This window comes from Lissotriton vulgaris, chromosome 10, assembly GCF_964263255.1.
Source record: "Lissotriton vulgaris chromosome 10, aLisVul1.2, whole genome shotgun sequence".
Classification (NCBI taxonomy): Eukaryota; Metazoa; Chordata; class Amphibia; order Caudata; family Salamandridae; genus Lissotriton; species Lissotriton vulgaris.
In genome coordinates, this window is record NC_141698.1 from 1056052459 (window position 1) to 1056077651 (window position 25193).

The window sequence follows — 25193 nt, forward strand, 5'->3', positions numbered from 1 at the left end:
AATTTTTGTAACCACAATGTAAAGAAATGGCTTGAATCAGTAATTTTTCAACAAAGTGCTTGATTTTGAAGCAGCACTATGAGGGGATTATTTCTGCTTCCTAAAGGTGTGGTAAAGTGAAAAGTGTCTCATAGCCTCTGAATTTATTGATGGAATGCTACTGAGGTCAAACTGAGGGATGCTAAGTGTAGAAAGCCTTCTTTCTGAGATGGCTTCTCCATTTAACAAGTAGTCCCTGGCAGCTGCTGAAAATAATCTCTTCCAGCTCCTCACGCAAAGAATCCACGCCATGCATTGATGTGGAAGCTCTTGCTCTAAGGGAGAACAATGCACCCAATGGTCAATAGCCTGGCGATGACGAGAGATACCCCTCTTGGCTGATCCAAGGTGTTATTGTCCCTGGCTGGAAGAAATGGCCAAAGATGTCTAACCCAAAAAACCCAGTGGCTGAATGACTCTCTGGGGCAGATTTACAAGCCCCCTGTGCCACCAGTGTGTCGTGACGTACTGGTGGCGCAGGGGGCTCCTCCATATTTACAAGGACAGGAAAAGCCACCCTGTGTGACTTTTCCTCTCCTTGTAAATACGGCCCCTTCACACGCAGCAGTTTGCGTTGAAGGGGTGTTCCCTAGGTGTTGCTGTGGGTGTTTCCACGCAACACCCAAGGAACAAGACACATCTCCAGATTTACGAGAAATCGTAAATCTGGAGATGCCTCTGATTGCTACGGCGTTTGGAGGCGCAACCAGGAGAAATGTTTTCATTTCTCCTTGTTTTTTCCTCTTTCAATGCGTGCTGTATTCTACAGCACGCATTGAAAGAGGTAAAATCCTTTAGTGATTGTTTTTGTGCAGGAAAGTGCGCCTTCCTGCACAAAAACAATCTCCCCATGGCGAAGTGAACCTTGCACCATGGTGCAAGGGGACCTGCGCCGGCGCATGGCAGCTGTTTGTGCGCCAGCGCAGGGGAGAGCTCAGGAGTGCGACAAATTCTTGTAAATATGTCGCATTCCTGTGCTCTGAAAGTGCCGCAGCGTGGTGCAGCCAAAGGGCTTGCGGTGCCACGCTGCAGCACTTTCTTGTAGATCTGCCCCTCTGTATATTAATTACAAGATGCCAGATGGACAGCTAAGACTGCAAAGTCTGAGCTAGAAAAATGAAAGTAGCACTGATTGATCAGTCCAAAAGCTACATTTTGCATCATTTGGTCAGTCCAAATGTTAGTTAAATTGTCAATGCAAAACTGCACCACTGAAATCTATTTAATGTGGACATTTACAAACAAAATTACATCAGTATAATTTGAGTAATCTTGTTTGTGCCCACATCTTACTCTTTGTCAATTGAGTGAGTGGAAGTACTGGATTGGCACAGGGCCCACTGTGAAACGAATCACTTTTCAGTACTTGTAAAAAGTGCTGAAAGATGATGGAGGCAGCAATGTAGGCACAAGGGGCCTGATGTAGGTCGCCAATTACCGGTCGGTAACGGTCGATTTCGGCCGTTACCGACGGGTATTTGGGATTTGACATGTAGGTAGGCTTAATTTACAGAATCGGTAAATTTACAGATTCTGTAAAATACCGAATCGGTAAATTTACCGAATCGGTAAATACAGATGTAGGTGGCACTGAAAACAGTGCCACAGGCCATTACTGATTCGTTATTTAACATGTAATACTATTACATGGTAAATAACGAATTCCAGTGTACATGCACATCTGTGCATGTACCCCTGTGCCATGTGGCACACAGACATGCCCTAAGGGCATGTATGTGTGTCACATGGCACACAAGGCAAAATCAGGGGTGCAACAGTGTGTCAAAGTGACACCCTGTCACCCTTGCAAAATCGGTAATTTTACCGAATCGGTATTTACCGATTCGGTAATTGACATTGATTATTATGGGCCTGTAGACCCATAGGAATCAATGGCAATTACCGAATCGGTAAATACCGATTCGGTAATTACCGAATCATACAGATTCGGTAAAAATTACCGAAATTTTACCCACATCTGATTTACCGAATATAGAATACCGAATCGGTAAAAATCGGTATTCTAGAGTCAGTAAATCAGATTTACCTACATCTGGGCCTTATTCTCTGCAGCAGTAAGAGATAGCTTACAGCTGTATCAGTGTTTGCTCACTCTGTTGAGGCTACCTATGAAGATGGAAAGTCTGGTTGTAGTGTTTTAATGTTTCAATGAAGTGGACTTGTTCCGCCTGTGATCTGTCCTGAGACCACTGGCTCTGAGCTGAACCTTCAAATGGCAATAAAGTGAATAATTACAGGCTCTTTGGCTGCTGGATCAATCTAAAAACAATAAACTAATGGCAAAATGTGAACATCCTGTGTTCTGTATCACTTTCATTTGGGGCAGTGGAGATTACAATGTGGCTGAGATGGAAAGCCAGAATTAAAACTGAGGCCTCTGATGTTTTCAGTCAATAACCTATCCACTGGGAATACTTCTTTCACTTCCAATATATGCTCAATGTTCCCCACAACCAAACAGCATAAGAGGTGCAGATGTCCATCCTTATTTGGGACCATTGACATCAATTTACCTAAAAACATAGGTAGCAGAAAGTGTTTTCAAGCACACCTTGTCTCAATATAAAATCACATGTTCAATCTTGAGTCTCATCCATAGCCTTTTATTTGCTGCTGGCAGTTTATTCAAGAGTATGGAGCAAAAACTATAGAAAGTAAACATGACTATTAGAGTCCTGTTCATGTTCTATTCCTTCTCCTACCTCCATGACCCATGTAGCCTGGGATAGCAGCATAAGTACCAGGGGTACCAAAGGGCAACTAGGGTTAGCAGGCGCCTCCCTGGGCTAGCTATACCTAGTAGATGTCCATGTTGGGACCACTCTGCTTGGAGTGATGATGCACCCACATGAAAATTACGATATATGTAATATTGTTTGCTTAGAATTACAATGTTTGCCTGTGGGGGGTGGGGGAAGTCTACTGGACCTTCTTTTCTTATGATATTTAAGAAAGTTGTGCATTCGTGAGGCCATGAATTTACCAGGATGCTGAAGCTTCATCCTCGTACACTTTCCACTTAATGATGTCATAAATGTAGGATTCCCAAGTGTTTAATGGGGTTTTATTGCAATTCTACCCTGTGGGCCAAAATACCCACTAACCAACTGTGATGCATTTTTTTGTTTTAGTAAAAAAATATTGGGCGTGAGTGGCCTCCAGGCTTTGGGCCTATCCTAACCCCTGCCCCTAACGCCCCAACAGTCTTTCTGCCTGCATGGGTCATAAAGCATCCCCATCCTCATGGCAAGCAAGAGGAAATTTGGATTCTTTTAAGGGTAGTTCAGACATATAGACTGACAGAGTGAGGGGGAATTCAAATGTCCTATTGCTTGACATACTCTGGCTGCTCTATTTGGACCTGTGCTCAGCCGCCACCAGAGGAAACCTGATAACCCAGAAATCTTTGAAACCTAGACACTCAGAGGAGTCCAGGATGGCATGCCTTGTGTGGATCCCACATTGTTTTCTTAGCCACAATGACCTTCAGACCTGAAACTTTGTAAAAAAAAAAGCCTGCATTTTCCTCATATTTCTGTGATGGACACTTCCAGAATTTGGGCCTGGGCTTAGCCACACAGGCAAGCCTACCAAATCCAGACATTTTTAAAATGTAGACATCCTGGGGATTCCAGATGTGTGCCTTGCATGGATTCCATGACAGTTTCTTACTCACAATGCCCTTCAAACTTCAACCTTTGCCTAATATCATACATTGTTCTCACATTTCTGCGGGTCTGGGTTTTGCCTATTTATGCAAAACCTATAAACCTTGGTAAACCTTATGACCAGAAGGGTGTGACGGATGTAACAATATGTTGCTTTTGTAAATTTAGCATCTTGACAAAAAATTACAGATGAAAACGTTGGCACCCATGGCTAGTTTTTCATACTAATTTTCATTGTTTTCTTTATTCCTAATATTAGTTTCTTTTGGAAAATCTTCAGGGGTCTATATCAATGACTCCTTGTTATGTTCAGAAGTTTGTGTACTTTTCAGAAATATATAACATTCTGGGGTCACCCATGGGTTTCACACCTATTTTCACCACAAACTGCAAGCAGGTTGAAACCACAACAATTATGAAAAATGAACTACTGCTTCTGAAAATGCAAAAACTGTGGCAAAAAATGTTTTGTTTAAAAAATACAATTCAGCTTGTTCTTGATTGCAGGTAAAATGGTGATCCCAGCACAGTAAATGATTTGCTGATGCCATTTTTAAAAGAAAAACATATGCTTTCTTGCATAGCCCTTGTTTCCTATGTTTTCCACCAAAAACTAAATTTAGATATATTTGACTATTTTCTCAGTTCTCTCTAGGGGTATATACAGCCCCTGGGTTCCTTTAGGATCCACAGGATGTTAGAAAAAAAGGACATACAAGTGGTGTGGACATCTTTTGTGGAAATAAAACTATGAAGGTTTAAGTAGAAGCTACCACAAACACCCTAAAAAGGGTTTAGGATGGGGGAGACAAAGCCCTAGAGTCAAGGGGTTAAAAAGGGAGCCAGATGCACATCCTACAAAATGCTCAGTGCCACCCTCTCTCCTGAACTGAGGACATAGGGAGAGGCCACAGCATTCCGGTGTGGACTAGGGAGTCTGGAAACAAATGAAGTCCCTAGAGAATCAAACAACAGCTCTGTGGAGTGTTGCTGTCCAGGGTAAAAGGCTGTAGACTAGGCCTTTGCATTGAGCATGTGTTCACTCTGAAACCAATACTGAACCAAATAAGTGCAATGAAGACAACAGCAAATGAATAAGAATGATGGAATTGACTCAGCTGGCTGGCATTGAGCAGCAAGACAGAGGGGTAATGTTTCATTGAGTGTTAATATGTGATACTGCTCTAATGGTCTATGCCTGCATCGTTTTGCCCCAAACCATGCAGGGAATGTAAAAAAAAAATATTTTCAATCTGTTCTTCAAATAGTTTTGGTATCTACTGTTGAAATAAATGCAGAAAAGAAATGTATAATAACAGCCTCTGGTCTTGAGATAACATTTATTCTCTAGATGTGTACTTCGAAAAGACTCCTTATCACTAAATTCGCTCTTATCACTTGTCTCATATCACTGCAGCCACAGTCCCTCCTCTTCACAGAGCCTCAGCTGCTACTGTGTATAATCTGATTTATGTTACTCTCAGAAAGCAATCCCTTAACGACCAGCAACATCTTCTAATCTTTTCAAAAGTGCCTGAAGCATTTCAACATCTCAGCTATTGCTGGACAGGTTGTGATATTGTGTACATTTTGTGCCACCTCCTCTTGCATTCGCTGCATTCTCTTTATCGCGTGGCATTTGCACAGGCTTTATCTGAGTGTGTTCATAGCTCCCAGGCTATCACATGCCTAGTCAGGTATTCTTAGACAACATTAAATCAAGGCAAAGATTAACAAATATGTTTTGCTGGGTTGCATCACAAAAGTAAAACAAATGTGTGCAAAATGTGTTTTTTTTAAACTGCAAAACACTGCTGTCTGATACTCTGTGTCAAGGGGGCATAGTAATGAAAGACATATCACAAGTACTAAATCATGGTTACAGGCGGGAGATATAGAAACTGGCAATGAATGTGAAGGGGTCAAATGATGCTTTGATGGAGCTAGTTCTTTTCAAAGGGGGTGGGGGATGTCCTCCCACATTTGTATCCAATAGTGAAAAAATGGGAAGAGGTAACAAACAGTAAACATGAGGACGAACCAGGGAGAGGTAACATGGGTGGAAGTGTGGGTGGGTTTGCATGCTGTTTGGAGCTATACCAGTGCTTAATTTGAGCCAGAGCTTTCCGGTGCTGAGCACCGGCACTTAATTGGTTTCAGGTACTCAGCACCGGCACCTAATTGTCAACACCACACTTAGGGCAGTCTGCCACAAGGTGGCGCTGCTCATGTAATTTAGAAATGAGCAGTATAACAGTTGTTTAGGAAAACAATATACATAAAATAATTACTAATACCTGCCTCTCCAGCCATTCCTTTAGCTTTGGGGACCTGGAATAATCTGAACTGGCACATTTATATGCGAGAGAGATGGTTAGTAGTTGGTTTGACAGCGAAACCAGGGGCGATGGGTGGTGCAAGCTGCAGTGGCCTCTCGGTCAGAGCCCTGGCACTTAGTATTTTACAAATTAAGCACTGACTATACTGTTGGGATTGTGGGCCCAGGTGAGGAGTGGCCCAGGCAGGTCCCAGATGGGGCTGCTCTCTCACTATTTGTTAATTTCTGATGAGGAAACATAAGTGCCATTCCACAAAAATGAGTGTTGGAGCCCTAACCAGCAGCCACCGGCTCCCTTTGAGCACTTGTTGAGGGTGCAATTAATGCACATTGTGCTGCAATATGCAAAATTCATGCTGTTTTACATATGCCAACGGTAGCTCTTCCAGGCTGAGCTAAAAACCTTCCCAGGACTTCCATCTGCAGAGCAGATGTGTGGCAGGGACTCATATGCTGGCTCCATTAGAGCAGTGCCCATGTGCACTGTTCAGTAGAAGCAGCAACCTATCCCCACCCCAGGGGCATAGCTACCATTGGTGCAGAAGGTGCAGTGCACCGGGCCCCAGAGCCCTGAGAGGCACATTAGTCCTTGATAATTTCTGTATTTTACTACCCTAACAATAGTGAAATGGGTCATTTTCCTTGCTTGCACCAGAGCTCATTGCAGAATTGCTACAGTTCCATCCCTCCACCCCCCCCCCCCCCCCCCCACCACCCATCCCCCCCACGCCGTACACTCCTTTCAGGGGAAGGACTTCAGCAACCCCCAGCAGCCAATTCTGATAAGACCACTTGTGCTTGGGATTAAAATCAAAATATTTTCAGGTGGTCTAAGTGATGCTTTACTCACCATGTAATATGGCATGGATTATGTATTGCACGGTTGATGATATCACTATTGCTTCTGGCAAGAGCACATGCATATTCCTACAGTGACAATGGTGCAGAACGAGTGCAGTCCTATTTTTCTGTAATAGCAAATGCCTTCTCCAGCACATAGGACAAATTTAAGACAGACTTAAGACAAAATCCTAACTTAAGTCTGTCTTAAGTCTGTCTTAAGACAAATTTAAGACAAAATCCTAACTTCTGTGAATACCAAAAGTAGTAAGTTTAGGATTTTGTCTTAAGTTAGTTCTGTGAATCGGGCCCTAAGTGCCAGAGCCCTTCTGTGAATCGGGCCCACAATGTTTTACAAATAATCACTGGCAGGGACATAGACAGGAGTAGTGTGACAAGGCTCAGAGGAGTCGAACACAGTGACGTGGAAAGGGGCAGGCGTGGTAGCAGGAAAAGATGGTGGGGTAGTAACGGAGAGTGTGGTTTTACCAGGGTATCCTCACGTCTGCCTGATGCTGACGATAGCGAGGTACAGAGTGCTACCATTGACTTTATTCAGTGACATTGAACCAGCGTTCATATTCATTTGATGAATTTCTATACCATTTAATAACACTTTGTACATTTTACCCATTCCGGCTATCCCTTTGAATGAGTGAAATAATTCACTCTTCATTACAGAGACAGCTTAATCACGTTATCTGTCTTCTCTCTCAACAGCCTGAATATTCAAATATTTGCTTTTGGTACATTCCGCCAAGTTTACGAAAAATGGAGCAAGGTCCTGAGTTTTGGGAAAAACTTCATCAGGTGAGTGTTTGTTGCAGTACTTTTGAATCACCGTAAACTACCTGCATGTGTAACTAGTACAACAAGGTTAGAAGATGAAGGTAGATTTTTGTCAGCAACCTCCAGTCTCAGGCCCTTTATGCCTTCCAAGCAGAACGCCTGCAAGAAATAATGTGCTCCAGTGATGGCCCCACAATGAAGGGCGACCATTTTATGTACTGTAGGGCTGAGAAGATCACGACAGGGGCGCCTTTAGGCATGTGCAAGCTGTGCACCTTGCCCGGAGCCACCAAAGCCCAGGGGCCACCACGCCAATATACATCCTTAATATTAATCCTCTGAGGATGGATACATATTTGCGTGGCGGCCCCTGGCAGGGATTTGGCGGCCTCCGGCTCTGTTCCACTTCCAAACACCCTGACCCCCCCCCCCTCTCTAGCCTCCGTGCTCCGCCCGCCCGGACCCCCTCTTCCGGGGCCTCCTACTTACGCTCCCTGCCAGGGGCCACCATGAGCCTAGAGTCGCCCCTGGTCACGAAATCTGCTGCTGCCAGTGTCAGGATGTGTGTGAGGGCAGGTGGTGACAAGGTTAGCCATGCAATCCCTTCAGGTGGATGATCGGGGTGTGTGTGAGGGCAGGTGTGGTATGGGTTCCTCCATACCATTCCTCCAGGTGGAGGATCAGGATACGTGTACGTGCAGGTGTGTGCAGGGTTATGCCATGCCATCCCTCCGGTTGGATGGTGCCTCATGCATCCTTGTATCAGTGGAGTATTTCGGGAAAGGTCTGAATACACTTCTTCTCAATCTTTTCAGTATCCTTACTGGCTCTCATACCCTCACCCACCACACCCAGAGCCGTCTTAAAAGCATTATAGGCTCCCGGCAAAGAAGTGCACCGGGCACTTGTGGAGTGGTGTGGCTCACTGATTAGAGGCGGCAGACCCGGAAGCAGAGAACGGCCAGGGACCAGGGTTCAATTCCTGACGCAGCAGGGTCGTGGACCAGGGTCAAACGGACTCGATAATTCTCGCCTCGGTGCCTACTCTAACCAGGGAACACACTCAGCAACTCTGGGCATTAAGCTTGCCTCATCTCTACAACGGCCCCCTACAGACGCCGGGGATGCCTGGTTTCACCTTTGAGATACCCAGAAAGGGACCATCTCACAGGGAAAACCAGGACGGGTTCCCGAGCGGTCTTCAGCGCCAGGATACTCCTTGGAGTCACAGTGCGCTTTACAAGTACACCCACACACACACACACACACACACTTCCTACGCAACCACTCACAGGAATAAAAATGTTTAATGGAAAATTTGTGTTAAATTCTGGTCTGCATGGGGCCCCTATGATCGTGGGCCCCCGGCCAACTGCCCAGGGTGTCCATGCATTAGGGCGGCACTGACCACACCGTTACTGTGGCGCTGTAGTGCTTTGTAGGCATTATTGTGCTGCGTTCTCGTCCTGAATATCAATGCATGCCCCCAGCCTCACATGCTGATCACATATCATCTTGCTGTTTACAGTGCTAGGTTTGTGCTTTATAGATACCACTAAAATAAAATCAATAGGCATAACAATGGAGCAAATGGTCCCAGGCTTATGAGATGTTAGTGCGAGGTCTGGGCCAACATTTAACGAGGGGTTCTCTGAATGCTTTTTCCATTATGGCAAGGTGTGATAAGCAGTGCGCAAGCATTGGCAAATCCAATAGGTCTTGCCTATACTAGATCTATTGACGTTGTCAATGTTTTGTTAGCTATATTGTACAGCAGCCCTGGCTTCAGTGCAGCATGGATTAAAATAAAAATATAAAAACGCTATGATGATGTCAAAGCTGGCTGTGTCATACAGCTTTTTCTCTTTACTTTCATCCATGCAAAACCAATAGATCTTTCGTAGGCGAGACCTCTTGGCTTTGCCAATAGTTGTTATACATTCTTGTCCCCTAGACAGTGATGGAAGAGATTCATTTGATGGAAACTAAACTAGAACTCGTGGTAGTCTCTGTAGAATGTGTGCTTTTTTTCATGGGAAGGATGGAGAGGACCTTGAAAAGATACAGGCAATATATGTTTATCAGCCACTGAGCTAGCCATTTGTAAATTCTCACAAGTACCAATACGAAATAAAGGTTGAATAGGTAAGATGCACATCTATATATCTATATCTATGTTTACATCTATATCTAATAAACATGGATATGATTTTCATAGACCGCCATGTTGCTGATTTGGTCAATCACAATAGAATCATAGCATTTGGGTATGCAGGGGCGGCCATACAGTGTTACTGTCTGCAGGCCCAATCAATACCAAGCATTGACAGCCTCCAAAGCCAGCATTTTACCTACAGTTAAGAAAATAAAAAAAGGAAAGTGCAGATTTACTGCTTAAAAAGGCACGTTTAGATTCGAAGGAATCATCCACTTACTAACGCTTTTGCATGCAGAACTAATGTTAATCCTGACCTCTCATTGGCCACTTCCCACCAAGCTCCTTGAAAAATGAGTTACTCACTAAAATGTGTGCACTGTGCCTTTAATAATAATAAGGAGAAAATGCTGGTATAAGGTCATCCATTATGCCCTAATTTGATTTACACAAATCTCCTTTGCAAATTAGCATTTTGTAATAATATTTTGTATGTTGTAATAGTTATGAATTAACATAGGTATTTACTTACAAGGAAGTAAAGTAGTGAAGTTAAAATAATGCATACAAATAAATACCAGGATATCCTTGGATCTTCCGGCGCTAGGGAGGGTTTCTAGTACTTAGAAAACCTAACTGTGAACACTTGAAACTTTGCTAAGTCTGATATTGCAATATCTACTGATCGTGATCAACGAGGGCCTTATCCGGTAACCCAGGGGTTGCCAGACATCTCAATTACAACGGAGTCTGGGGGTTCTAGACAGTATCTCTGTCTAAGATATTGCTATGATAAGTCTGGCACCATCTCCTAGTGATCTGTGCTCTGAGTACAAGTGGAGTATCTCAGTGTGGGTAGGGCAGCAGCGGTCATGCTTACCTCCCTTCCAATAAAAGTGAACTGGATACCAACCTGCAATAATGCTACTGCTTGTCACAAAAAGTAAGTGGGATAGCTTCCTAAAACTCTTTAGAGTCCAGTTGATGGGGCTATAGGAGTGAGGTAAGGCATTTGCAATAGTTGGGAAATAATGCCCTGCTGCAGACATTCTAGTACTGTCAGTTTGGTAAGTCGGTGAAGTCATCAATCTTCAATTGCCCAAACGTGGAGTTTTACAGATTTCTTTATTTTCTTTATATTGCTTTATATAGCGTGAACACGACCCACGGGGGTATCGGACCGCTTTACAATATACAGTTATTAAACATTAGATGGTTAAGGTAGTATACATACATTCGGTATTTGCCATTCAGTACAATAGAGATAGATAGTAATATATGGATAGCATAGGTGACTGGTAATCAATAACGAAGGATCCACACACCGCTATTAAACATTAGGCAGTTGAGGTAGTATATGTACATTTGGGGGTCGATTCCGATTCGGGGAAAAAAGCGTCCGTCCGAATCGTATCCGGAGCCTTCTCCGTACGAATCGTACACGTCCGTCCGAATCGCGTAGTACGCTTTGTACGCTTCGTACGGACAGTTTCCGTCCGAAACGTCGCAACCCATACGAATTGCACCGGAGATTCCGTATGACTCGTACCCTCACAGTGGACCGTACGATTTGTACACATGCTGATGTTTTCCTTCAGAGACCACTCGGACTCCGCGTTCACCAACTTCCGCCAGTGCCTCAACAACATCAGTGTCTGGATGACTGATAACCACCTTAGACTCAATGCAGACAAGACAGAGGTGCTGTTTTTTAACCAGAAAAATCCCATCCCTTCCTCTTGGTGGTGGCCCACGGCACTTGATCCCGCTCCCTCTCCCGTTCACTCTGCTCGTAACCTGGGATTTCAGTTTGACGACTCCCTCTCATGCAAAACTCAGGTCAATAAAGTGACCTCTGCCTGCTTCCTGAAGTTGCGCATGATCAAAAAGATACTTCCCTATCTCCCTCTGGATTCCCGCCGTACAGTTACCCATGCCCTCATCACGTCTCACCTGGACTATGCTAACAGCCTTTATGCTGGTGCCCCCCAATATCTGATAGACCGGCTTCAGATTGTCCAGAATGCGGCGGCCAGATTGATTGGTAATATCCCCTACCGTCAATCAGTCTCCGCTTATCGTAAGGAACTTCACTGGCTACCGGTGGCCAGCCGTATCCAGTTCAAGATCCTTACCCTTGCCTACCGAGCCATCAACGACCTCGGACCCAACTACTTGAAAAAACGTGTCTCAATATCCCGTTCCATCAGATCCTTGAGATCCAATGACCTCCGCCTTCTGATCTCTCCCCGTTTCAGACTCTCTAGAATGGGTGGCAGAGGGTTCAGTGTTATCGCGGCTAAATTGTGGAACGCTCTGCCAATCGATCTTAGATTCTGTCCTTCTGAATCCATCTTCCGGGCCAGACTCAAAACTTGGCTCTTTTCTGGACTCTGATTTTTATTCTGCTGTTTTCCCTCCATGCTCCTCTCTTCTCACCTGGAGGTTCAGGTTCTAGCGCCGGGACACCCCCTCGGGGGTAGCTGTGCGCTCTACAAACTACATAAATAATAAATAATAATAATGCTGTAAGACCCGACGAGTACGATCCGGAACGTGGAATGGAGACGCGATTCATACGGTACACGTCAGGTAAGTGCGATTCGTATGGAGGGTCACACATTTACATACACACCGTATCCCCTGCGATCATGGGGTGTACGCACCATACCCCGTGATCGCAGGGTGTACGCACAGTACACCTTGCGATCATGGGGTACGCACCATACACCCTGCGATCATGGGGTACGGTGCATACACCCCATGATCACAGGGGTACGCACCGTACCCCTGCGATCATGGGGTATATGCACCGTACCCGGGGGAGTCCGTTCCGTATCTGTTTCGAGGCATACTCTGCTTTTCCGACAGTTTTTAGCTCCCGTAGGAAAAGAGTCGTACGGAGAGTCGTCGGGATGAATCGTACTTGCTGGGTCGGGAAAACCTGCTTTGAACTGTACAAACATCGATTGCTGCGTGTTCCGGCGGCGATTCGTACAGGAATTCGAGTTGTACGGTTCCTGGTATGATTCGTACGGGAGCTGCATTGGGTGAGAATCGTACTACGTCGTACGTACGGGGACATTGCAGGGTACGATTCGTACGGGAAAAAGACTCCGTACGGCTATTCGGAGTGCTTTTTCCCGAAACGGAATCGGCCCCTTAGTAATTGTCAATCAATATAGAAGAGGTAGGCAGTAATAAATGGGTAGGATCACTGAAACAATATCGATGACAAAAATATAGAACTACCATAATATCAAGTAAAAAATATAGAATACCAAAATATTGACTTCCTATCTCCAAACAGGTTAGTACAAAAATATCGAATCAAAAATATTGTTGTAAAAAATATAGGGGTTGATTATGATTGCGGTGAATCTGCATCCTCCGGGCCGGTGGAAGCCACCGCCGGCCCGGAGGATGCGGATTCACCGCTGCGGACCTGCAAAACACCCACTGCCAGATTATGATGGCGGTGGGAGCAGCGGCGGACCCCCCTGCATTTACATGCACAAAGCGGTAGGCACAGCGTGGTGCCTGCCGCTTTGTGCATGTAAATGTAAAGCATGCATTTTTAACCTTGCAGCGGGTGCTGCTTCAAGCAGCACCCGCCGCTAGGTTAAAGATACGGGATGTGACCGCCAGGGTGGCGGTCCCATCCTAATTGGTATGGAGGGACTGCCGCTGCCCCTGCAGACAGTCCCTCCACCTCTGGGGTGGCGGACGGACGCAGGTCTGTCCGCCATCCTAATAGGCCTCATAGTTAGTCAAAATATCGAATTTTTTTAAATGCTTTAAAGTAATAAAAAATTAATGAAATATTAAGTATAATTAACTTAAACATACTTAAAATACTTAAATAACCTTAACAATAATAAATAATTAATGTAGTAAAAAAAACATACAAATTGATTTATTAATACATATATATATATATGAAAGTAATATTAATAAAGAATATACAATATTTTTACCATAGGATAGCGGAAAGGGTAAAATGTACTATTACCGCTCCAGTGACTGCAACAGTAGGGAAAGCGATGGATAGCGTAGGGGTAAAAATTACTATTCCCACTCAAAAGAGTGCAACAGTAGGGAAAGCATTGGATAGCGTAGGGGTAAAAATTACTATTCCCACTCCAGAGAGCGCAACAGTAGGGAAAGTGTGGGATAGCGTAGAGGTAAAAATTACTATTCCCACTCCAGGGAGTGCAACAGTAGGGAAAGCGTTGGATAGCGTGAGGGTAAAAAATACTATTCCCACTCCAGTGAGTGCAACAGTAAGGAAAGCGTTGGATAGCGTAGGGGTCAAAATTACTATTCCCACTCCATAGAGTGCAACAGTAGGGAAAGTAAATACTTCATATATTAATAAAAAAATATATATTAATACCAATTACAAATTAATTAAAAATAATTACCAATTTAATATAATATAATAATTAATCAATTGAAAATACAAATAAAAATATTAATTAAAAATCATTACCTATTAATACAAATTAATTATCAATTTACAATTAATTAATTAGCAATTGAAAAAAAATTAACAATTAATTAAAAATAAATACCAATACATAAATGTAAAAATTTTATTAATTACAATTAAATTACTTCCCACCCTATTCCCCTATAAACCCACAACCCGCTACAGTAAATAAATTAACAAAATTAACATAATTATCAATTAATCAATTAATAAAAATTAATTTCCAATTATAATTTAATTAATTACCAATTGAAAATTAATTAACTATTAATTCAAGATAAATACCAATAAATACATTAAAACATTTAATCAATTATAATTACATTACTTCCCACCCTATTCCCCTATAAACCCACAACCCGCAACAGAAGAAAAAAAATTAACATAATTGTCAATTAATCAATTAATACAAGTTAATTACCAATTACAATTTAATTAATTACAAATTAAAAATGAATTAACAATTAATTCAAGATAAATACCAATAAATAAATGAAAACATTTAATCAATTATAATTAAAATACTTCCCACCCTATCCCCCTATAAACCCACAAGCCACTACATAAAATAAATTAATACAATTAACATAATTATCAATTAATCAATTAATACAAATTAATTACAAATTATAATTTAATCAATTTCCAATTAAAAATTAATTAACAATTAATTCAAGATAAATACCAATAAATAAATTAAAACATTTAATCAATTATAATTAAATTACTTCCCACCCTATTCCCCTATAAACCCACAACCCGCTACAGAATTAAATTACGCAAAAATTAAATACCATAAAATTCATTACTTAAAATAAATTATAAAATAAATATACACTTTTCACACATATACTAACATAAAAAACACTTTAAAAAATGAGATATTGTTAAAAAAATCGATATTTTTAACATCTATATTTTATACTTTGATATTTTGACTTTCTATATTTATGTAAATCGATATTAACTTACCTCAAATTCGATATTTTTGTTGTCTATATTCTGTCCATTCGATATTTTGTCCATTGCATTCGATATTTTTGTTGTCTATATTCTGTCCATTCGATATTTTGTCCATTCTATATTTTTAACTCGATATTAATGCAATTCTATATTTTTTACTCGATATTATGACTGTATACCAAATGGGTAGCATACGTGACTAGTAGTCGACGTAGCATTAAAGTCTTAGGAGGTGTGTTTGTTCATTAGAAGCATTTTTACTTCTTTTTTGAAGGAGGTAAATGAGGGGATTCCACGTATCACTGGCGGTAGGGAGTTCCGAATCTTCAGTGCGATCCCTGAGAAACCTCTGCAACCAGTTCTCTTTTTATGGCAGGATTGTGGTTGCAGTAGTAGTGAAGTAGCACTTCGCAGTTGCCTGCAACCTCCAGAACGCTCTAGCTTTTGTGCTAATTAACTGGGGGTATTGTTATGCAGAGCTTTGTGGGTCATGCAGGCGATCTTTAGGTGTATTCTTGCCTCGTAGGGCAGACAGTTCAGAGCTTTCAAGTTCAGAGAAATGTGGTTATTTCTTTTAGTTCCTGAGACCAGTCTAGCCGCAGTGTTAAGCGATGGCCTTAGTAGGGCCAGCTTATATTTGGGGAGACCGCATAGGTTGGTGCTTCCATAGTCCAATCTTGGTAACACTAGGGCTTGTACCGCCATTTTTAAGTCGGTCTGTGGTAGAAAGGGTTTAAGTTTCCTTAGTATACTCATCTGGTGATTGGCTCCCTTGGTGGCATTAGAGATGTGCGCTTGCATGTTCAGGTGTTTGCATGTTCAGGTGTTTGTCAAGGATTTCGCGGAGTTGATGATGTGGGGAGCATAGTCAAAGGAAGTTAGGTGTTTCAACCATACGTCTATCTTGGGTGTGTAGTTGGGTGGGGAGATGATCAGGAATTCATTTTTTGGGGTGTTGATCATGAGGTGTTTGTCGGTGAGCCAGCTTTGAGTATTCTATAGAATAGCGTTGAGGGAGATGAAGTCATCTGGTGAGGAGATTTTCATATACAGTTGGGTCTTGTCCGCGTATAGGTGATATAGAATGTTCGCAGACTTCAATGCATTTGCCAGGGGTTCCATGAGAAATTGAAAAGAATGGGTGAGAGTGATGATCCTTCTGGAGCCCCTATGGTGACCATGGAGGGTTGAGAGAGTGAATGCTTTCATCTTGATTCTTTGTGTTCTGTTATTTAGGAAGGAGGTGAACCATTGTAACACTGGGCCAGTAAGGCCCATCCTTTGTTCCAGTAGGGCTTATAGGTTGTCATGCTTGACTGTAGCGAAAGCGGAGGATAAGTCAGGAAGTATCAATGGGCGTGATTCGTCATGGTCTAGCATTTTTAGTATGTCATCCATTATGTGGGTGAGTGCCGATTCCGTGCTCTGACCTTGACGGAAGTTCGATTGATGTTTGTCTAGGAGGTTTAAATTCTCGATGTGGTTACATATTTGTATTTGTACACATTTTTCCAGCAGTTTTGCCAGGGTGGGGATGTTGGATATAGGGCGGTGGTTGTTGAGATCTGAGGGGAGGGAGTAGGATTTCTTTAGTATGGGTGTGACCTGTCCTACTTTAATATTTACAAAAAGGGGTGGTGAGGGACAGAGTCTCTGAATTAAGCAGAAAGCTCTCACCCAGTCAAAAGATCAGGGCTAGATCCAACACCGTTTTTTAGCTCACTGCACCATCCCAGTTTCAGAACCTGGCTGTATGCAAATTAGTCTGTTCCTGTCCCAGTGCATGATGGGAACAGGACAAACCAAACTACAGAAGCCAATTCTTACACTGGGAAGGAAACAAGCTCCCGGGGACCTGTTTCTGGCATTACAGCCGTCTTCGGCCCGGTTTGCTTGAATCCTGATGGTGCAATGAGCAAGGGTCTCACATCTGAGAATACCCTTCCACGCTTAGGGTGGACAAAAATATTTACAAAAAGGGGTGGTGAGGGACAGAGTCTCTGAATTAAGCAGAAAGCTCTCACCCAGTCAAAAGATCAGGGCTAGATCCAATACCGTTTTTTAGCTCACTGCACCATCCCAGTTTCTGAACCTGGCTGTATGCAAATTAGTCTGTTCCTGTCCCAGTGCATGATGGGAACAGGACAAACCAAACTACAGAAGCCAATTCTTACACTGGGAAGGAAACAAGCTCCCGGGGACCGGTTTCTGGCATTACAGCCGTCTTCGGCCCGGTTTGCTTGAATCCTGATGGTGCAATGAGCAAGGGTCTCACATCTGAGAATACCCTTCCACGCTTAGGGTGGACAAAAATATTTACAAAAAGGGGTGGTGAGGGACAGAGTCTCTGAATTAAGCAGAAAGCTCTCACCCAGTCAAAAGATCAGGGCTAGATCCAACACCGTTTTTTAGCTCACTGCACCATCCCAGTTTCAGAACCTGGCTGTATGCAAATTAGTCTGTTCCTGTCCCAGTGCATGATGGGAACAGGACAAACCAAACTACAGAAGCCAATTCTTACACTGGGAAGGAAACAAGCTCCCGGGGACCGGTTTCTGGCATTACAGCCGTCTTCGGCCCGGTTTGCTTGAATCCTGATGGTGCAATGAGCAAGGGTCTCACATCTGAGAATACCCTTCCACGCTTAGGGTGGACAAAAATATTTACAAAAAGGGGTGGTGAGGGACAGAGTCTCTGAATTAAGCAGAAAGCTCTCACCCAGTCAAAAGATCAGGGCTAGATCCAACACCGTTTTTTAGCTCACTGCACCATCCCAGTTTCAGAACCTGGCTGTATGCAAATTAGTCTGTTCCTGTCCCAGTGCATGATGGGAACAGGACAAACCAAACTACAGAAGCCAATTCTTACACTGGGAAGGAAACAAGCTCCCGGGGACCGGTTTCTGGCATTACAGCCGTCTTCGGCCCGGTTTGCTTGAATCCTGATGGTGCAATGAGCAAGGGTCTCACATCTGAGAATACCCTTCCACGCTTAGGGTGGACAAAAATATTTACAAAAAGGGGTGGTGAGGGACAGAGTCTCTGAATTAAGCAGAAAGCTCTCACCCAGTCAAAAGATCAGGGCTAGATCCAACACCGTTTTTCAAGCAAGCCGGGCCGAAGAAGGCTGAAATGCCAGAAACCGGTCCCCGGTAGCTTGTCTCCTTTCTGGTGAAGAATTGGCTTGGTAGTTTAGTCTGCCCTGTTCCCATGATGCACTGGGCCAGGGACAGACTGATTTGCATATAGCCAGGTTCTGAGCTCGGATGGGGCAGTGAGATAAATAACGGTGATGGATCAAGCCCTGATCTTTGGACTGGGTAAGAGTGGTCTGTTTAACTCAGACACTCTGTTCATCACCACCTCCTTTTTTAAATCCTGTCCTACTTTAAGGCAGTCCGGTATGGAGCCTTGCTTCAGAGAGGCGATTGTAATCTTTGACCATCGGGGTAGAATAGATGTTTTTATCATTTTGAATAAAGAAGGAGGTAGGGGGTCAGAGAAGTGATTGGAGGAGTTAATCGCTAGAAGAGTGTTATAGATTTCTTGTTCAGGTATGGGCGAGAAGGAGTGCCAGGAGGCATTGTTTTTTGGGGTTTCCTTCGGTGTACTAAAATGGACCTTGATCCTAGATTGGATGTCGAGTTCAATGGTTTTTATCTTTTCTAGGAAGAAATTGGCCAGCTATTCACAGTTAGGTGTTGCCGAATCATTTAGTTCCAAAGATTTAGGCGTGTTGCGGGCTTGTTGGTTGCTGATTTTGAATAGTTTTTTGGGGTGGTTAATGGCTTGGTTTAGCTGAGTTTTTAAAAAGTCTGCCTTGGCCTTTTGGATCTTTTTGTTGTATGAGTTTCTCAGCGCTCTGAGGTGTTGTAGGTGATCAGTGGAGGGTGCTGATTTCCATAGACGCTCAGTTGATCTTAGCTTGCCCCTATCAGAGATCAGGTTCTTGTTGAACCATGGTTTTGAGATTTTGGAGGAAACATTTTTTTCTTGTAGGGGCGCTGTGGAATGAAGAATATCAAGCATAGTGGAATTGCAAAAGACTGTGAGGTCATGGACGTCACCCATGTCTATCGTGGAGATTAGGGCAGAGTTGCAACGGTTTACCAGGTCGTTGGGATTAATATTTTTTATGATGAACAAATGGTAAAAAATGGACTATCAAATAAGGTCTGGTTTCCTTGTGTAATAGTGTATCTTTGTGGCTCTCCTCATCTAAATTGGTGGACGTGCATAGTGGCTGTAATGAAGGAAAGTAGTCTCGTCAGGCACGAGAATTGCTGTTCCTCACCAGGATAGCATAGATATCCTAACATCACCTGTTTGCGTGAATGTAGCCTGGCTCAGAGTGAGGGAAAACCAGGTTGTGGCTGTAAATTCGCTAGCATGTAAAATTGCATGGTCAGATTCTGTTAACATTTATGGTTCGCTCTTGCTACATCTGCCAGAGAAAATAGCAAGTGAACTAGAAAGATTGTTGTGCCAATGATAGCAAAGGCTTCACCTTGTGTGGCTTTGAAAGACATACGTTTTGTGCTGCTGGAGGACGAGATAGGCATCTCAAAGGGCGTGTCTAATAAAGGGGCATTAGCAGGCTCCTTGGGGAAAGCAGTCTGCATTCCTCTTTCCTGTAAACGCTCTCACTTTGGAGTCAGCAAAAGCACTTCCTAGAAGACATAGCTTGACCTTTCTTCTCCGTCTTTGAATGGCGAGCAAATATGACAAGATAAGAACAAGATTTAAAGGGCTGTTTACAGAAAATGAGTTTGTGGAAGAATACAGTAAATACGGTTTTGAAACGGAAGGGACGAACTCAAGCTGCACAGCCGAAAGCAACTAAAGCCAAATGGAAAGCAAGAAAGCGTGAGCAACAAGTAGAATTCATTCATAGGCCAACTTTCTGAAGCCCCTAAGATGTCTTTAGCAAACCAGACAGCTGCACTGTATGGTAGGCTGTGACCTAAAAATGCACTTCAGTGAAATAGAAAGCACGGCATCTGGAGCCATTTAGCAGCCTGGCCATGGATGCTGCTTCATTGTTGATGAAGATGACATGCTTGCTTGAAATTAAAAATGTGTAAATAAATGTTGCTAAAGGAGAGCGGGACCCTGAAAGCACAGACCTGGGATATAATGCCCTCTCCCGCCAACTCAACCATACCCCTTCTTGTTTTGGTCCTGGGTGGGGAACATAATTAGCAAGCATTGACAAAGCCAAAGGGTCTAGCTTACATCTGGAGTCCTTACTGAAATATTGTTAAAAAAGCCTACTGCAGTAAAAAAGAAAAGAAAACTTGTTTCTGTATATAATGCAGCTATGGGAGAAATAATTTGGGCCCAGATTAACTAACAATTTGCATCCATTTGCGCCACTTTTTTGATGCAACCAGATGAAACATTTATTTTGGGATTTACTAGGGTATGCAAAGCTTCGGGTGTTGGGGAGGCCTTCCATGGGTGGAGCACGGGGGATCCCATGCATCCACCCATGGGTTTGGAAGTAAACCCGGTTTACTAAAGTTTGTAAAGGGGTTGCCCCAGAATGACCTACCCAAGGGTGGCATAACAAGGAGAATTTTTTTTATCTCATTAGTTCCTCTCTGCTTTCTGCAGCACACACATGAAGAGGAATAAGCCTCTATGAATATTTATTGTGCAGTAGGAAGGTGTGCTGAGCTTGTGGAAAGTTGGAAACCTCTGATCAAGAGCCGCGACTGGGCAGAGAATGGTTGAACAGCATCCAATCGACAGTCTTTAATTATGTAAGATTAACACTGTATTCCTAAATCTTGTACCTCAGCGACTTGGTAGAGCCTCAGATGTGACCTTGTTGATTCAGGTCGCAGGTTTAGGTAATAAATTGACAAACTTAATCCAACTGACAAATATTGCATCAAAGCTGTTTTTAAAGCACTAACCACAGATGTCCAAGACGTTTTGTTGAGTGCTGAGAGGATCATGTTGTGTCTGACTCAAAAAGAGTCCCATCAAAGTTGGCATCCTGGGTGAAACTAGTCTGTCTGTTTACTGTGACTGACCTCCGACACTGTGACCGTCTATACGTTAAGACCCAACCTATGTTTGCAACACACTTGTCAGAAATATTTCCACAAGAGTGTCAGAGGTAGAATTAACATCTGATAGCCATCCTGAGAAAGCCTGGGCTTAACAAAAAACAACATTTACCACTTTTATTAAACTGTAGCTCCTTAAATGTGAAGGGGTTTAAATCTTTTCAACATTTCTTTTCTCTCCTGTGTAAGGAAGAGCGTTCCCAGGACATCCCACAGTCGCCAGGGTTCAAAGTGTCCCTGGAAGGATTAAAGGCAGGCATTATGTTCTTCTAAAGGCTTACCATAAAGGCTCAGTGTGATCAAATGAATATCCTTTGTGCAGCCAGTGTCCACTGTCTGCAGTAACGTTTTGTTCCAAAAAGCATTTTCGTTCCCTTGTAACCTAGCCAGGTTATCCCCAGGGGAGGCCATCTTGTAATACCCAAGGCCACTGGCTTCCTGATATATTGGCTTAGCAAGAGCCTGGACCATCAAAAGCATCCTGAATTTTAACCCTTTGCATGCTTGTGACGGCCGGGAGTCGTCACACGTCACGGTGGGCGTGTACGGAGGACGGCCCCCAGCTGTCTGAATTCCGCCCACTTATTTAAATCCCCACACAGCGCGAAAATTTGCGCCACACAGGGAAATATCAATACCAATAACAAATAAACTTACCTAATGGAGCTCAAAATGCAGTTTGATAGACTGATCCGATGAAGCCATGTTATATTGCTTTGGAATCTTTTTTTACTTGTGAGGTTAATCCTCCTTCTTGACAGTTTAATGGATGCTGTGACCTTGTCCCACCCATTCTCTATGGAGGATGAGTCCATACCGTATGAGTCACATCGGCCTAGTGCAGCCGCTACATGAACAAGTTTCTCCCTCATAGAGGATAGTAGGGTACTACTGCAGTAGAAGGTAAGTCACACGCATACCCACATGAATAAGCAGGACAACTTTAGTACACCAAACATTAACTCCTGATGCAATTTCAGATTCAACAATAATAATTTCATACCAGAGGTATCCAAAAATACAACTCATAATGATAAGACTGTGAACTCACATCCTTGCTTTGGCTCACGGTGCCGTCCTGATCAAGTATGACTGACCAATCACCTGTACTGTTGACCCTCTTAAAGAACCAATCACCAATTGCCACCCTTATTTCCAACTATAAACGCACTTGTTCTGTGCTGGCCATGAGAGGGTACAGTGGTATATTTCCTTTAAGTTCACTTTAAATCAAGACAAGGCACACATTAAAGAAGGCATACAGTAAATCCGTGCTGGAGGATGCAATAACAACCCGTACTTTGCGGTTCCAGTTCTGATGAACGACGGGTCCTCCGCTATGGCGGAGGAGCATCGACTCCCGTGTCCCCCCGCCAGAAGACTAAAAGAAAAGAAATAGAAACTAATAATAATCTATTTTGTTTCCCGGGCGAGTGTTTGGGGGTGGGGCCAGAGGGGATGACAGGCACTGAGGGGAGTATTTGCACACACTGCCATCAGTGCGCATGTGGGTTTAGCCGGGCTGCTTTGCCGGGTTGGAGACAGCAGGCACAGGCTCCCAGTCTCACTCCGAGTGCGAATTGAGGTTTTGAGGGTGCTCATGCCAATCCTGAGGCTGCTCTCATGTTGCCAGCAGCATGAAAGCAGCCTCAGGATTGGCCACAGGGGAGTCTGGGAACCTGTGCCTGCAGTGTATTGGAGCCAGAGAGGTGCGGAGGACCGGCGATGCAGCAGATAATTTTCTTTTTTGTCCATCATCCCTGGTCCCTCTCCTCCCCCTGCCCCATCAGTTGGCCCAGACACCAGCTGCTATTGCTTTTGATGCATAATTTACAACTGTAAATGCCATCTCCTACTTTTTATATTGGTGCTGGACAGCAGACTCTCTCTGAAAGCGGGTGAAGGCTCCTGCCCTGAAGGGGTGAGTTGAGAATGTTTTCTTATGCACTCTGCTTTTGATAAGGCAATGTCTAGCACCTAATTAGGTTGGCAAAGAGTTGCAAGGGACCCGTCTTGGAGAATGAGCATCTAATTTCTGGAGGACAAACCAAGCAGGTCTTTAGGAACATAACACCGCAGTGTTTGGAATCATCGAATTCCCATAATGACATGGTTGGCCCATCCCCATTTGGTCTGTATTATGCTTAGGTCCACCGCATTCTCCCCCCGGATTAGATCATGTACTTTCATTGCCTTAAATGTAACATCTCCCTTTGCTCTTGCTAAGTGTGCAGTCCTAAAGGTCAAAAGAATGGCAGTGAACATGAAGTGGAGAAAGTAGCATTTCATACTGTGACTTGCAAACAGCTTTCAGTGCCCACTAACACTTTTAGGGATATAAAGCCAATGGGTGCCATCTGTCTTTCATTGGTTCTTACTGCCTTTCCCATTACTTCATGGCAACCCTTAGAGAAATAATAATAGTGGGGTCAGAATCCACTCCCATATTGGTAAAGTGGGCACCACTGCAAGATATCTAGTGACACATGTGTGGCTATCTCACTTTTCCCTGACCCAAACCCACATTCCTGCACCTTTCTCTCCAATGTGTGACCTGCACCCAATCCCATGGTTCTGATTAGTTTCTTGGAGGATCTGTAGCACAACTGGTATCCACCCCCTGAACTTAGTGCCACTGATAGCTCTCCTAGGGCCAGAGGCTCAGCTGCACTTAACCATCACCTGCTCTTGGTCTAGAAAGGAGGCATCTCTAGTAACATGAAACTGTACCCACTGCTAGCAAGAGAGAGCTTCAGCTGTTGTGTGTTACCCACTGCGCATGATGCGTTGATATTCAACATGCCCCGTAAAGCAATCCTTCACTCGTTTTCTTAGCAAATCTATTAGCATCATGCAATTTGCAGACAATGGGCCCGATTCACAGAACTAAGTTAAGACAAAAACCTAAACTTACTACTTTTGGTATTCACAGAAGTTAGGATTTTATCTTACGTTTGTCTTAAGACAGACTTAAGACAGACTTAAGACAAAATCCTAGCTTAAGTCTGTCTTAAGTCTGTCTTAAGTCTGTCTTAAGACAAACTTAAGACAAAATCCTAACTTCTGTGAATACCAAAAGTAGTAAGTTTAGGATTTTGTCTTAAGTTAGTTCTGTGAATCGGGCCCTGTGAATAATTTATTGCATGAACAACCACTTTGTTGTGTGACCATAATGTAGTTAACTTATTTACTGATACCTATAGTCAAAGGTGAAGAAATAGCACAACGGGAAACAGTTAAAAGCGTGTAGCATTAGTAGTTAATTCATGATTTCACCACATATTGAGTTACTTGGTTGTACACTATTCATTGCCAAGTTTGACACCGGATCCCTGCCAACCAGAAGCATTTGAGAATAGCTGCCATTTCTGGTGCATCAAGGAGGGGGAGTGACCTAGATTAAAGACTCGATAGATCTCACTTGGAAAGTCACGTGGCATTCTTAAATCCTCCTCCAAGCCATTGTTTAGTTGGACGAGATAATCTCTCTTGGAAACCTTAGCCTTGAGTTTCATCAACCATCAGAACTGTCGACATGCGGATGACTCTGCAAGCTTGACATGGTTGCCTGGCACTTTCAAAGTACTTCAACAATATTATTGTTAGAGAATCATCTTGTGGCCGACTACAGATACCTAGGGCCTCATTTATGAAAAGTGACGCATCGCTGCGTGAAAACAGCGATGCGTCACTTTTCATTGCGCCCTCCTTGCGACACCAATGATGCGTCATATTTACAGTATGTCTGTATGGCGCAAAAGTGACGCATTGCTGGAGTGTGTCACAAAAGTGACGCAACTCCAGTAATGTGT

At 43.4% G+C, this 25193-nt stretch overlaps 1 protein-coding gene across 1 annotated transcript in view; it reads left to right on the forward strand.

Moving 5' to 3' along the window:
• Positions 1 to 25193, forward strand: part of GADL1 (GAD like acidic amino acid decarboxylase 1) — a 686124-nt gene that overhangs the window by 419539 nt on the left and 241392 nt on the right. Inside the window, exon 14 of the mRNA XM_086942110.1 lies at positions 7627 to 7716. Within this exon, the coding sequence (XP_086798236.1) occupies positions 7627 to 7716 (90 nt within the window). The remainder of the gene's footprint in view (positions 1 to 7626; positions 7717 to 25193) is intronic.